General features: G+C 45.5%; 1 protein-coding gene across 3 annotated transcripts in view; it reads right to left on the reverse strand.

Moving 5' to 3' along the window:
• The window catches only part of LOC123933841 (integrin alpha-D-like), a 42,348-nt gene that overhangs the window by 9,981 nt on the left and 17,520 nt on the right, over window positions 1-14,847 (reverse strand). For 2 of the 3 annotated variants that reach the window (XM_045993497.1, XM_045993499.1), the window contains 13 exons: window positions 10,705-10,858; window positions 10,458-10,608; window positions 10,185-10,258; window positions 8,559-8,688; window positions 8,311-8,453; window positions 7,983-8,123; window positions 7,680-7,889; window positions 7,061-7,191; window positions 6,787-6,944; window positions 5,715-5,869; window positions 5,324-5,455; window positions 3,669-3,742; window positions 3,292-3,433 (listed from right to left, as the gene is read on the reverse strand). In XM_045993497.1, the coding sequence (XP_045849453.1) occupies window positions 3,292-3,433; window positions 3,669-3,742; window positions 5,324-5,455; window positions 5,715-5,869; window positions 6,787-6,944; window positions 7,061-7,191; window positions 7,680-7,889; window positions 7,983-8,123; window positions 8,311-8,453; window positions 8,559-8,688; window positions 10,185-10,258; window positions 10,458-10,608; window positions 10,705-10,858 (1,795 nt within the window). The remainder of the gene's footprint in view (window positions 1-3,291; window positions 3,434-3,668; window positions 3,743-5,323; window positions 5,456-5,714; window positions 5,870-6,786; window positions 6,945-7,060; window positions 7,192-7,679; window positions 7,890-7,982; window positions 8,124-8,310; window positions 8,454-8,558; window positions 8,689-10,184; window positions 10,259-10,457; window positions 10,609-10,704; window positions 10,859-14,847) is intronic. The other variant, XM_045993498.1, reaches the window with a different exon arrangement.

A 14,847-nucleotide genomic window follows, 5' to 3' on the forward strand; every position in this document is an offset into this window, starting at 1 on the left:
TTTACAATTGCACCAAAACCCAAAAGATACCTACAAATAAATCTAACCAAAGAGGTAAGGGATCCATACTCTTCAAAAATTGAGCACTAAGGGAAAAAGTTGAAGAGGACACAAATAAATGAAAAAATATTTCATACTTATAGATTGGAATTAAAACATTATTAAAATGTCATACTACCCAAGGCAACCTACACATTTAAAGCAATCCCTAACAAAATATCACCAGCATTCTTCACAGAGCTAGAACAAACAAACCTAACATTTTTATGGAACCAAAAGGCCACAAATAGCCAAAGCAATCTCGAAAAAGAAGAGCAAAGCTGGGGGCATCACAATCTAGACTTCAAGCTGTGTTACAAAGCTGTAGTCATCAAGATAGTATGCTACAGGTACAAAAATAGACACACAGATAAATGAAACAGAAAGGAAAGCCCAGAAATGGGCCTACAACCATATGGTCAACTAATCTTTGATAAAACAGGAAAGAATATCCAATGGAAAAAAGTGTATTCAACAAATGGTGATGTGAAAGTTGGACAGCCACATGTAGAAGAATGAAACTGGACCACTTTCATATTTTACATTTTACATTTTACATGTAAAATATACATAAAATTTACATTTTACAACATACAAAACAATAAATTCAAAGTGGAATAAAGACCTAAATGTGAGACAGGAAACCATCAAAATCCTAGGGAAGAACATAGGCAGCAACCTATAGGACCTCAGTCTAAGCAACTTCTTACTAGGCACATCTCTGGGGGCAAGGGAAACAAAACCTAAGCGAACATTTGGGACTTCATCAAGATGAAAAGTTTCTGCACAATGAAGGAAACAATTAACAAGATAAAAAGGTAACCAATGGAATGGGAGAGGATATTTGCAAATGACATATCTGATAAACGGCTAGTAACCAAAACTATAAAGAATTTATCAAACTCAACAACCAAAAAATGAATAATCCTGTTAAGAAATGGGCATAAGCTCCATCAGAAAGGATGAATACCCAACTTTTGTAGCAACATGGACGGGACTGGAAGAGATTATGCTGAGCGAAATAAGTCAAGCAGAGACAGTCAAGTATCATATGGTCTCACTTATTTGTGGAGCATAACAAAGAACACAGTGGACATGGGGAGATGGAGAGGAGAGGGAGTTGAGGGAAACTGGAAGGGGAGATGAACCATGAGAGACTATGGACTCTGAAAAACAACCAGAGGGTTTTGAAGGGGTGGGGGGTGGGAGGTTGAGGAACCAGGTGATAGGTAATAGGGAGGGCAGTACTGCATGGAGCACTGGGTGTGGTGCAAAAACAATGAACACTGTTATGCTGAAAATAAAGAAATAAAAAAAAAAGAAATGGGCATAAGACATGAACAGACATTTTCCAAAGAAGACATAAAGATGGTTCACAGGCACGTGAAAAGATCCTCATCAGTCATCATCAGGGACATACAAATCAAAACTACATTGAGATATCACCTCAGACCTATCAGAATGGCTAACATAAACAACATAAGAAACAATAGGTGTTGGCAATGATGCAGAGAAAGGGGAACACTCTTACACTGTGAGTGAGAATGCAAACTGGTGCAGCCACTCTGGAGAACAGTATGGAGCTTCCATGAGAATTTAAAAATAGAACTACCCTACAACTCAGCAACTGCACTATTAGGTATTTACCCAAAGGATATAAAAACAGTGATTCAGTGGGGCACATGGAACCCAATGTTTATAGCAACATTAAATATGAAAGACTAACTATTGAAAGGGCCCCAATATCCATCAAATAATGAATGGATAAGGAAGATGTGGTATACTAGTACAATGGAATATCATCCTGCCATCGAAAAGAATAAATGAAATCTTGCTATTTGCAAGATAGAACTAGACAGTATTATGCTAACTGAAATAAGTCAGTCAGTGAAAAATACCATATCATTTCACTCATATGTGGAATTAAGAAACAAAACAGATGAACTAGGGGAAGGGAAAAAAAGAGGGAGGCAAACCATGAGGGACTCAACTATATAGAACACACTGAAGATTTCTGGAGAGGAGGTGGGCAGAGGATGGGCTAAATGGGTGATGGACATTAAGGAGGGACTTGTTGTGATGAGCACTGAGTGTTTTATGTAAAGGATGAATTATGTCCTGAAACCAATGTTACACTACATGTCAACTACCTAGAAATTAAATAAAAACTTTTATTAAAAAATTTTAGGATGGGTAAATAAATTGTGATATAGTCATACAAAGGGATTCCATATACAACAAAAATGTTCTATAGGCAATGTTCATAGCAGCAATGTCCACAACAGCCAAACTGTGAAAAGAGCCAAGATGCCCTTGAACAGAGAAATGAATAAAGATGTGGTCCATATATACACTGGAATATTACTCAGCCATCAGAAAGGATGAATACCCAACTTTTGCATCAGCATGGATGGAAGTGGAGGAGATTATGCTAAGTGAAATAAGTCAAGCAGAAAAAGTCAACTATCATATGGCTTCATTTATATGTGGAACATAAGAAGTAGCATGATGGACATTAGGAGAAGGAAAGGAAAATGAAGGGGGAGAAACCTGAGGGGGAGATGAACCATGAGAGACTGTGGACTCTGGGAAACAAACTGTGGGTTTTAGAGGGAAGAGGAGGTAGGAAAATGGGGTAACATGGTGATAGGTATTAAGGAGGGCACATATTGCATGGAGCACTGGGTGATATACAAAAACAATGAATCATGGAACACTACTTCAAAAGCTAATGAAGTACAATATGTAACTAACATAACATAATAATTTAAAAAATGTTCTACAGTCACGGGCAACAACATGGGATGAATTTCACAAACATATGTTGAAGAAATGAAAAAAATCACAAAAGAACATCTAACATGTTCCCATAAATTTCAAATATTGACAAAACACAACAGTTTTCTCATAGATGAACTCATGGGTGGTAAAACCATAAAATACACAAGGAATTGATTATCACAAAGTCAGAATAGAGGTTACCTTGGGGAGAGACTGAGATTTTCATGAGGAAGAGAACATAGAGAGAGGACTTCTGGAGGTACTAGCAGTGTATTATTTCTTGACCTGGATGCTATTTGCTTAATATTATTTATTTAACTATACATCTGCTTTATGCACCACTATCTCTCTGTCTCTCTTTTCTTCAGAATAGTCTGTATCTATGTTTAGATTTCATCATAGAAGAATTAAAAAGAACCTACTGTAACCCAGGGCAGGGAAGAGACATAAGAGAACAAAGGAGCTATTTACCTGTGTTCCTAACACTCGTCGATAGGACAGCCCTGCTGGGTAGTAGAAGTGGACCACAGTTCCATAGGAATCCTCACCCTCATTCCACAGAGTCACTGTCACGTTAAGCTCCAGGGAGCTCCCTACCACCAGGGTCTGCAGGCTGAAAGAGGAAGGACAAAAGTGAAAAAGAGACTCCACTGGAAATCGGTTGGAATTGGATCAAGGGTAAGGCCAGGACTGCAGGAACTCATGAATTGATAATATTCCAATCAAAATTTAATGTCTTTGTTAGAAGGAAAGCCAAAGGGAAACAAGCATTTCTCATCCCGTGGGGATAGGAGACCCAAAAGCTTAAGTGTCTAGAAATGAAAACAGATAGACATCTCTCAGCTCACCTTGAGAAGCTGAGATTGATGCTCAGGTCCCCTTCACAGAGGTGATCTTGTCCACAGTTCTTCTCAAAGGGGAGCTGCAGAAAAACAGGAGATTCTCTGGCCAAAATTAGCAAGACAGGAAACAACATGTGTTGGAGAGGATGTGGAGAAAGGGGAACCCTCTTACACTGTTGGTGGGAATGCAAGTTGGTGCAGCCACTTTGGAAATCAGTGTGGAGATTCCTCAAGAAATTAAAAATAGAGCTTCCCTATGACCCTGCAATTGCACTGCTGGGTATTTACCACAAAGATACAGATGTCATGAAAAGAAGGGCCATCTGTACCCCAATGTTTGTTGCAGCAATGGCCACGGTCGCCAAACTGTGGAAAGAACCAAGATGCCCTTCAACGGACAAATGGACAAGGAAGATGTGGTCCATATACACTATGGAGTATTATGCCTCCATCAGAAAGGATGAATACCCAACTTTTGTAGCAACATGGACGGGACTGGAAGAGATTATGCTGAGTGAAATAAGTCAAGCAGAGAGAGTCAAGTATCATATGGTTTCACTTATTTGTGGAGCATAACAAAGAACATGGAGGACATGGGGAGATGGAGAGGAGAAGGAAGTTGAGGGAAAGTGGAAGGGGAGATGAACCATGAGAGACTATGGACTCTGAAAAACAACCAGAGGGTTTTGAAGAGGCGGGGGGGTGGGAGGTTGAGGAACCAGGTGATGGGTAATCGGGAGGGCACGTATTGCATGGAGCACTGGGTGTGGTGCAAAAACAATGAATACTGCTATGCTGAAAATTTAAAAAAAATTAAATTTAATTTAAAAAAACTTTAAAAAAAACCAGGAGATTCTCTTCCCCTCCATGTCTTAATCATTCTGCATTCCCCTCATGAGGACCACTAATCCTGAGCATTCGTTATTGAGTATTACTGAGCACCCATCCCACACCTAGCACCATGCTAGACACTGTCAAGAAGTGGGGCAGTAAGGAAGGGGCAGAATGATAAGATCCCTGGTCTCAAGGAACATGAAGTTTAGCTGAGCAGTTAATTCCATCTCACATTGGAACAATTATTCAACAAACAAAATTAAGTGTCAATAGGGGACAGGTTCTGAGTTGGGTGAGACATTAGGAAGCGTGGAAGCCACAGGTGAATTAGACATGGCTCTTGTATTCACAGAACTCACAATTTCCAGAGAGAAACCAAAGTGGATGCCAATTGCCATGATTCCAGTCATGTAATCTTTGGTATCACCATGATGTAATAGGAACCCAGTGAAGGAGTGACAGATGCTGACTGTGATTTCCAAAAAGGGGGAAGATAAGACTAGGGCTTAGAGAATTAGAAAGGATCTTTGAGGTGGAGAGAAAGAAGTGTTTTCCAAGTAGAAACTATGACATAGACAAAGAAACAGAGGAAGGAATGAGAAAAATTGGGAAGGATTTGGAGAATGAGAATCAAAGTTTATGTTGAGGTAAAGTGGGGACCAGCTGGGACGTGTGTAAGGGTCCAAGCTAGACAGGGCCTTGGTAACTGGGTGGAGGCATTATGGACTTGATGTGGTTGATGAAAAGTTGAGAACCACAATAGGTTCTTAAGACAAAGAAACACAGTGAAGGTCAGAACATCCCTGGGACTTCATTGGAAGACTCACAGAAGCAGTGAAGAGGTCCTGTGAGTCCACAGCCAGCACTGGGCGAAGGTTCTGAGATGAGGGGATGGGCTCTCCAACCAAGGAGAAGTTGAGGCGTAGAATGATGGGATTGACCACGTCCTCCACACAGTCCTGAGGGAGAATGGGCTTTCAAGAACCCACTATTCTTCTCGTTATTTTCCACCACTTACCCTTATCCTCAACTGCATCCATTTCCTACTGTCCGGACATCATTCTGTCCTAGCTGTGGAGTCAGGTTCTCCGGCTTCAATTTCCTCTCTCTGATTCCAATATCCCCACTCTTTACACCCCACTCAACAGGGAGCAGAGGTGCCAAAGGTTCTCCTTGGGCTCCTTCTCCCCCTCCCTTTCCCAGAACCAAAGTCCTTACTGGTAAAAGCAGCTTAATGGTTTCACAGTAAACTCCCATTCCCAGGGTTTTTCTTCGAGTCAAAGTCCAGTTCTTGGTTTCGTCAAAAATGGCACGAGAAACCAGACGGCCTGGGTCTAATGACAGATCATACCTGACCGAGCTTTGGACATCACCTGAAGCAGAAGGGAGGAACAGAAGATGGAAAATCCAAGAGAACCTCGAATGTTCGGGTTTTGTTTTTTCATGCAAAAAAATATTGCTGAGCACTTCCTATGTGCTATGAGCTGTATCGTGTACTGGGATACATGTGGAGAAGAAGATAAAGAAATATCATCCCTGCATTCATGAAGATCTCAGTCTAGGAAAGGAGACAAGCATGCAGGACATAATCCCCCAGCATGATAAACCCAATGATGGGATCCTCAGTAGTACCAAGCAGGGCTTGCCTGGGATCAGAAATGCCTTCCTGGGTGGGCCTTGTCTGAGCCCCAACCTGGAAGATGACCAAGGGCTGGTGAAGAATGGGGAGGAGAAGGTCCCGGACCATGAGAACAATGGCTAAGACCAGAAGAGAGATGGAGGATGGCACATTACAGAAAGGGAGAGTGGGTATCCAGCGGTGAGGCTGGAAGGGCAGGGAGGAGCAAAATCAGCAAGGACATTGTAGACAAGGATTTTGGCCTTTATAAATGGAAGAAAGGACAGGGGGAAGGAAGTTAAGTAGTCAAGTGAGAACAGATTTGTGTTCTAGAACCAATACTTTTAGTTTCTCTATGGAGAAAGGGTGGGAGGCTGCAAGAACAGACATGGAAACAGCTCAAAGTCTAGGTAGGAAAGAGAAGTGGTGGCTTCAAGGTAGGCAGTGGCTGGAGCAGGTGGAGAGAAGTGGGCAGACTCCAGATCATATCCTGGACTTAGATCCTACTGGCCTGGGTGTGGGGAGAGGGGGAGAGAAGGGACCCAAGATTTCCTACACTGGCAGGCAGGTGGATGTGGAGGTGGTATCTGGATTCCTTAGCCCATTTTCTCCTGTTGATAGGCTTGGTGTCTCAAGGGGATAAGGGACTGGGTCTACTGGGAAGAAACTCACCTAGCTGGTCCAGTGAGTTTTTGTGGATAGTGAGACAGACTGTGGTATTCCCAGCTTCCAGGGTGGATGGCATGTCTCCCCAGCACTGGTACACAACCTTTGGCACCTCCGATGGCATGAATCTCATGGCCACCCACACATTCAGCACTGGTCGACTCCTGAGGGTGCATGCAGGGGTGAGGACCTGAATCTCGCCTCGGGATGGAGGACAAGGGAGGGGGAAGCTTGTTGAATGGACACACAGTGGGCAAGGTGGGATGTGGAGAGTTGTCACCTGAGCAGCAGCACCTGTCCCCAGGCCCCGACAGCCAGGTCCACCAATCCATCCTGGGTGAGGTCCTGACCCCCACTCAGCGACTGCCCAAAATACTGAAGTGTGGGAGAGAGCTGGGAGCCTGCGATCCGCTGGCCAGAGGGAAAAAGGAAAAGTGGAAGTCAAGGGGAGGGCATCTGCAAGATTTGAGAAGAAAGATTTGGAAAGAAAACTGCAGTGAAGGCAGAACTGAATGGAAAAATTCAGAGAGATAAGAGGGTAGGAATGGAAAGCAAGAATAGTGAGACCCCAGGGACCCCAGACACAAAGCTCCTTCGTTTAATGTTTCACAGAAGGAAACTAAGCCTCCTAGAGGCTAAATCAGTCGCTTGCCTAAGGCCACACAGCTGACATGGCCGGCCAGGCATTTGACCAACGCCCTGCAATCTCTTAACCACTAAGCTGCCCACAGGAGAAAGGAGAGATACTCTGTGCTTAGCTTGGCCTGGTGATATTCAGGGCACTAGACCCCTAAAAGGAGCATGGCTACTGTTCAGGTCAGTGACATGACAGGGCCTCAGGCAAATCTGAGACCTAGGAAAGCAGGTGGAACCGGGAGAGGCTTAGACAGGGGCCTCACCTGTCTGTGGGAGGGGTTGATGCCCAGTCTTGAGGTTCCATGAAAAACATAGACAGCACCCCGGCTCTCCTGCTCTCCTGGGGCCCCGATGGCCACGTCCGTCAGCTTGTCCCCATTCACATCCCCCAGCACTGTCAGGGCTGCCCCAAAGCGGCCCCAAGGGTGGCCTTGCTCCCCACAGAGAATGACCTCACATTGCCACTTAGGCCTCTGCAAAACAAAACCAGTGTCAGGTCCCAACCCAGGTAATCCCTCCACCCCACACCCAGGCCCCACCCAGCCCTGGCCTCATCAGACACTCACCCCCTGGGGCAAGCGGCACACAGACACCTGTCCCCCTCGGGTTGGCTTGTAGTAATGAGGAGCCCCGATGAGGACAAGGTCAGAGCTGCCATCTCTATCCACGTCCACAGTGCAGAGGGAGGCCCCAAAGTAAGAGCCGATCTGCAGGGTACAGCCAAAAGACATCCTGCCTTCCCCTGCCAGAGGCAGACCCTTCCGGGACAGGCCCCACTTCTCCCCAGCCACTGGGACCTTCCCCCTACAGGCTCCCAAACCCCTACTCCTCCCTCTCTGCCCCTGCAGACCCTGCCACCCTCATGTTCCATTCTGGCTTCCTCAACCATCCAACCTGAGTCCCTGTGACTTCAGCCTTCGGCCTCCATTTCCCAGATGTCTTCCTGAAGATGACAACCTTCCCAGTATGCTGATGGCGGGGCGCTCCCAAGATCAGGCTCTGGACCCCCTTCCAAAAGGCCAGCTCAGTGGAGTAACCTGAGGAGGGCACACTTCAGCACACGGGCTTCCTCCCCACCCCTGAGCCCCTGCCCTTCCCAGGCTCATGTCCCACCTGTGCCCCCAACCACAGCCTTTTCTCACCCAGGTAAGAGTCCCTCATGTCCACATTCTCTTGAGACATGTTGATGAAAGTGAGGCTTGTATTTTGGGGATACAGGAAGGCACCTCCAGACCAGCTGAAACTCCCCACTGCCCCCAGAACTGGTCCGTCCTGGGAGGAAAGGATTCCAGGGCTAAGCCAGACCACGCCGAAAGAAGACGGCCTATTCCAAAGCAAGGCCTGACACTGATTCTTCTCACTATTTGGAATTCTCTTCCTCCCTCCCCAGTCTTCTTCAACAACTTCAGTGTCGCTCACTCCTAACGTCTCTCAACCATCCCCAGTGCCGCTGTGCCAATAAGTACTAACTCTTCTCACCCATGACCCTTTCTGCTCCATCCTCTAGTACACCAGAGTTAGGTTTCCTCAGGACCAAGAAACGTATAGCCACCACCCTGCTGGAAATCCAAGATGGCTCCCTGTCACCAAGCCCCTGAGGACTGCATCTAGGTTCCTACCAGTCAAATCTGTGGAGATACCTTATGTTTAAACACATGAAGCATTTGAGCTGGACACGTCTCTCTTCTGTCTTTCTAGGACTCCACTTCTTTCTCAGGAAGACCCAACCTCAAACTCACCTCCTCTCTGAGGTCTTCATTGGCTCCCTCAGTGAGTGATAAGCGTTTCCTACTCTGCATACCTTGTTTATTTCCTTTTTAAACTTTTGACTTTGGATAATTTAGAATATATACAAAAGTAGAAAGAAATGATTAATGAACTCCTAAGTACCCATGACCCAGCTTCAATGACCAATTCATGACCAACCTTGTTTCATTTCTATGTCTCCCCAATTCATCCCCAAAATTACTTTGAAGCAAACCCCTCTGGATGTGTGTTCAAAACATCTTGCACACAAGCCATGCTATGTTGTCATTTCTTTCATCTGCATGCTCTGGCCTTTCCCATCTTTCCACCCCTCTCTCTCACTCTGCTCCAGCTACGCTGGCCCTTCTATCTCTCTCGTCCAGGAACCGTGTTCATGCTTCAAGACCTTTGCACTTGCTTTTTCCTCTTCCTGGAGTAATCTCTCCCAGATTTTTCCAGGGCTGGCCCTTTCTCATCATTTGGCTTCAGTTGTCACACCTCGGGCCTCCTCTGATCACCTCTCTTGCTCTATCCTAATGCCTAGCACAATCTGAAGATATTTTTGGTTGTTTGTTGTCTCCCCCCACTGGATATGTGCCCTATGTGAGCAGGAACCATGGCTACCCTGTTCTATGCTGTGCTCCTGGCACCTACATACATTACCTATATGTCTGTCTCTAAACCGACAATGAGGGGCGCCTGAGTGGCTCAGTGGGTTAAGCCTCTGCCTTCAGCTCAGGTCATGATCTCAAGGTCCTGGGATCGAGCCCCACATGGGGCTCTCTTCTTAGCAGGGAGCCTGCTTCCCCCCTCTCTCTGCCTGCCTCTCTGCCTACTTGTGATCTCTCTCTCTCTCTCTCTGTCAAATAAATAAATAAAATCTAAAAAAAAAAAAATTAAACTGACAATGACCTTGAAGACAGAATCTGCTTTCTTATTTACTTCTCGGTCCCAACTCCCAGCACAGGGCTGGCCCAGGATTGGTGCCTGACACCTGTTTATCAAGTATGTGTTCCACCCACCATTGCGAGCACTGAACTGAAGCCTTCTTGTGACATCTCATGTTGGAAAGAGCTACTTGTCTTCGACTGGGTTCCTGTGGGGAAACAGGTCACTTAGGCCCTGGGGACCATGAGACCACAAGGACTCAGAGCACAAGGAGAAGAATGAATCTGAAGCTCGGGTTCTGGGGCACAATTCTGGATGAGCCGTGAATAGGGATACCCCCTCAGTACTTCAGGGGACACCTGGGTCCAGAACCTTCAATCCCAAGACCAAGCTTGCCCTGCATTCACCCTCAACTGCAAAGATCTTTTCCTGAAGCTGCTCCTGGATGCTGCCGAGTGCTGCAAAGTGGTCCACCCTGAACACGTGGTCCTGAGAGGGCCGTGAGCCAATGATGTTCAGCTCCTGCCTGGCAGTGGGTTCCTGGAAAGCATTTCCCACCTGCGACAAAGAGACAGGTGAGGAGGAGACCACCAGTCTTTCTGCCAGAGTGAGATACAGCCTGAGTCTGAGGGAGACATGAGGAAGTGGACATACCCCAATGGCATAGCGAATGATGCCAGCTCTCTCTGCCTGGGGGATGACGTCACTGTAGTCTAGTGGGTCTTTGTATTTCTGCCCATCTGTGATGACAATGAGGATCTTCTTGGCACTTTTTCGGGCCCCATTCTTACTATGAAATAGTTCTTCCCTGTCAAGGAAGAAAGGGAGATGAATCTCTGTAGATATTGATTCTGGAATGAAATAATTTGTGGGTGTCTGGGTGGCTCAGTTGGTTAATCAACTGCCTTCAGCTCAGGTAGATCCTGGAGTCCCGGGATCGAGTCCCACATCGGACTCCCTGGTCGACGGAGAGTCTGCTTCTCCCTCTGACCTCTCCCCTCTCATAGTCTCTCTCTTTCTCTCTCTCAAATAAATAAATAAAATCTTTAAAAAAAGAAATAACCTGTAGCACTAGAAGCTCATCTGGAGAGACTGGGGAGTCCTGGTATCATCAGACTGTCTCAGGCATATTAAAAAATGGCCTCACACTTTTTTGAAAGTAATGCATTTATTAGCAAGACTAATAATAATGGTACTCATATTCCTTTTTCTATAATTCCACCTACTATGGGATTTCATTTTCAGGAGGCAGTATGGTTCAGAATAGGAACCTTAGAGTCTAACAGACTTGGACAGTTGTTTTACCTCTTTGAGTCTCTGCTTCTCTCTGTGAAGGTGAAAATAATAATTGTACCATAGCTATTCCTCAAAGATGATCCCCAGTGTGCAGCACCTGGTTCCCTTCCTATATTGAATCTGACCTGTGACCAGTTTCAGCAGTAGCATGAAATAGAAGTGACACCATGCCAGTTATGGGCCTAAGAAGCCTTGATAGCTCTTGTACTTTGGGAAGCTATGAGCCACCATGAGCGAAGTCTATAGCTCAAGACTTCTATAGCTATGGAGAGAAAGACTCTACCACCCCAGGTGAGCCCAGCCTTCCTGCCAGTCCTGCCCAGGCAGGACTATGTGAATGAATTTCTCATGTTCCAGCTTCTGAAAGCAGATGAGCCCTGAGTCATGAAAAATATTAATAAAAGAGTTGTTGCTTAAGCCACTAAATTTGGGAGTGGTTTGTTAAGGAACAATAGATAAATGAGACAAAACATATGAGGTTATTCTGAGGATCAAATTCACCTAATAGTGAATGACATATAGGTAAGCATTAATTCTATAGTAGCTATTATAAATGATTAAAAATGCAACTATATGATCATATAGTTCTATAAATGCAGAATAAACATGCATACACACACACACACACACACACACACACTCCACATATAATACTGGAAACAACCTAAATGACCAAGATCAGAGAAGGGATTTAGCAAAGCATGATCCACCTGCTTGTTGAGAAAGTACAGAGCCATTTCAAAGGAAAACAGTAAAAGCTGTAGAAAACATTCATGTAACAGATGAAAAATAAAAGAAGGCAGGATGAAATTAGTTTCTGCCTACACTATGACTATATAAAATATGTCTGAATAAAGACAGGATGGAAATGACCTTGTGCTTTGTGGGTGGGATTTGTTTATTCATTTCTCATCCTTTCTTTTTGCTAAAATACTGTGAGGTCGTGGTAGAGGGACTATAACACTTTTACCAAAAATCTCCTTAATATTATTGCAATTTTACCTTTTTTGTAATGAAGCTTCTAAAAAAAGAAAAAGAAAAAAAAACCAGTGGGTGGCAAAGAGGCCCTGAGATTGCTTTGGCTCTGGTGAGTGGGGAATATGCTGTTCTGGGTGAGGGGAGCAGAATGGGTCTTGAGGAGAACTACACCATCACCCACCACTGGAAGGAGCTCCAAGGGCTAGGAAGAGATATCACTCCTTTGTAACTTTCTTTTTATTATTATTTTTTTATTATGTTATGTTAGTCACCATACAGTACTTCATTAGCTTTTGATGTAGTGTTCCAAAATTGATTGTTTACATATAACACCCAGTGCTCCATGCAATATGTGCCCTCCTTAATACCCATCACCAAGCCAACCCATCCTCCCACTCTCAGTTTATTTCTCAGAGTTCACAATCTCTCGTGGTACATCTCCCATTCTGATTCTCCCCACCTTCATTTTTCCCTTCCTTCTCCTAATGTCCTCTATGCTATTCCTTATGTTCCACAAGTAAGTGAAACCAGGTGATAATTGGGTTTCTCTGCTTGACTTACTTCACTCAGCATAATCTCCTCCACTTCCATCCATGTTGATGCATGATTTGGGTATTCATCCTTTCTGATGGCTGAGTAATATTCCAGTGTATATATGGACCACATCTTTATCCATTTGTCTGTTGAAGGGCATCTTGGCTCTTTCCACAGTTTGGCTATTGTGGACATTGCTGCTCTGAACATTGGGATGCATATGGCCCTTCTTTTGAAGGACAGCGGCATTCCTCTTGGTTGTCCAGTCCTATGGGGCCACTGTTCAAGGCAGAAAGCCACCCAGCAATAAAGAGGATGCATTTGGTGGGAGCATTCCTTGTTCAGCATTTCTCCCGCACCACCTCCAGAGTGGGACCCAGGGGTCCACAGGAAGTCAGAGATCCCAGATATTCAGCCATTTCTTTCCCATAAGAATCACATCTGAAGGTTTTAGTGGGGAGGAGAGGTGGGGAACTGATTATCCCAGTGGTGGGTTTTAAGGAGGGCATGTATTGCATAGAGCACTGGGTGTTATACGCAAACAATGAATCATGGAACACTACATCAAAAACTAATGATGTGCTGTATGTTGACTAACATAACATTAAAAAAAAGAACCTCATCATCTGTTCTTGCCCCACTGCCTAAGTCATTTCTTTATGGCTGGCCTAGCTGGACCAATCAAGGTTCATATGGATGAGGAATGTGGGAAGAAAGGAAGTGAGTGAGGAGAGAGACACAGAAACACTTGGCAACAATTCCAAGTATCTACCAGGGAGGTAAAACAGGGGTGCACCATTCTCTGGATAAAACACTTACATAGCACTTCTGGTGCAAAAGAATTGCATGCATGTTATCTCCTTTAATCCTTACAACCAAGTTGTAAGTTTATCCTCATTTGACAGTTTTCTGAGACTTAGAAAGACTCAGTAACTCCCAGGGTGGCCCAGATCACCAGGAGGGAGCAAGAATGAGAACTTGGGGAGTCAAGATGGCGGGGAAGTAGGAGGAGGCACCATTTCAACCTGTACCCTAAAGTGAGCTGATTACCTACCAAAGAACTCCAACCACCCATGAAATCAGCCTGAGATCAGAATTAATACACGTCTGGATCTCTACAGGAGCAGAAGACGCCAGTGGCAGGTAAGGCAGACTGGGAGCAGCGGACTGATATCGGAAGATAAACAAAAGGGGGAGGGAGCCACCAGAGGTGACCGATTGGAAAGTAATACCCCAAAATGAGAGTGCCCTGTGTCTGGGGACCAGCATTAACTTGGAGTCTGGTTGAAAGCACTCAAAAAACAAAGAGCAAAGGATCGCGGAGGGTAATAGTGGGAACCTGGGCGGTTAGGGTCAGGGACCTAAGTCCCCGGACCCAGGACAGCCTCTCCTGGCGCAGAGCCAGAGAGAGTGCGGCAGAGAAATCAGGTCTCCATCCCTGAGCCGCCAGTGCGCCTGAACGCCAGCGCGCCCGAGAACGAGTGGGGTCTGGCTCCCGTGAGGGGCTGGGAGCCTGGCCAGACGGCAATCCTGAAACGCGCGTGTCCCACACCCCCCCCTGGGATACGTGCTCATAGGCGCTAGCCTGGAGCTCTGGCAGCCGGAAAAACCAGACATTCCCAGCCCAGAACAGCGGGAAAATCTCAGTGTGCGATCTCTGCTCCGAACCTCTCTGGCGGTCTGGAGCTGCCTAGACAGCCACCGCTGCCCTGGTTTTGGGTACAACGAGGAGCTCCTGCATCCCCAGGGACAGTGACTCAGAACTGACTCAGCCAGCAGCTTTTCCAAAACATTCTGGGGCTTCTCTCTGAGAGGGAGGTCGGGGTGCAGTTTGCTCTCCTCTAAACCTCCAAAAACCATCAAAAGCTGTCAAAGCGAGAGAAGCAGATGAAAGAACATAAAAACCCCCAGAGAACAAAAGGCTGAAAAAAACAGTTTCCTCACAGCTCACCCCCTTGAGGGGAGCGGGAGGACCTAACTCAGGGAACA

The sequence above is a fragment of the Meles meles genome, chromosome 21, assembly GCF_922984935.1.
Source record: "Meles meles chromosome 21, mMelMel3.1 paternal haplotype, whole genome shotgun sequence".
Lineage (NCBI taxonomy): Eukaryota > Metazoa > Chordata > Mammalia > Carnivora > Mustelidae > Meles > Meles meles.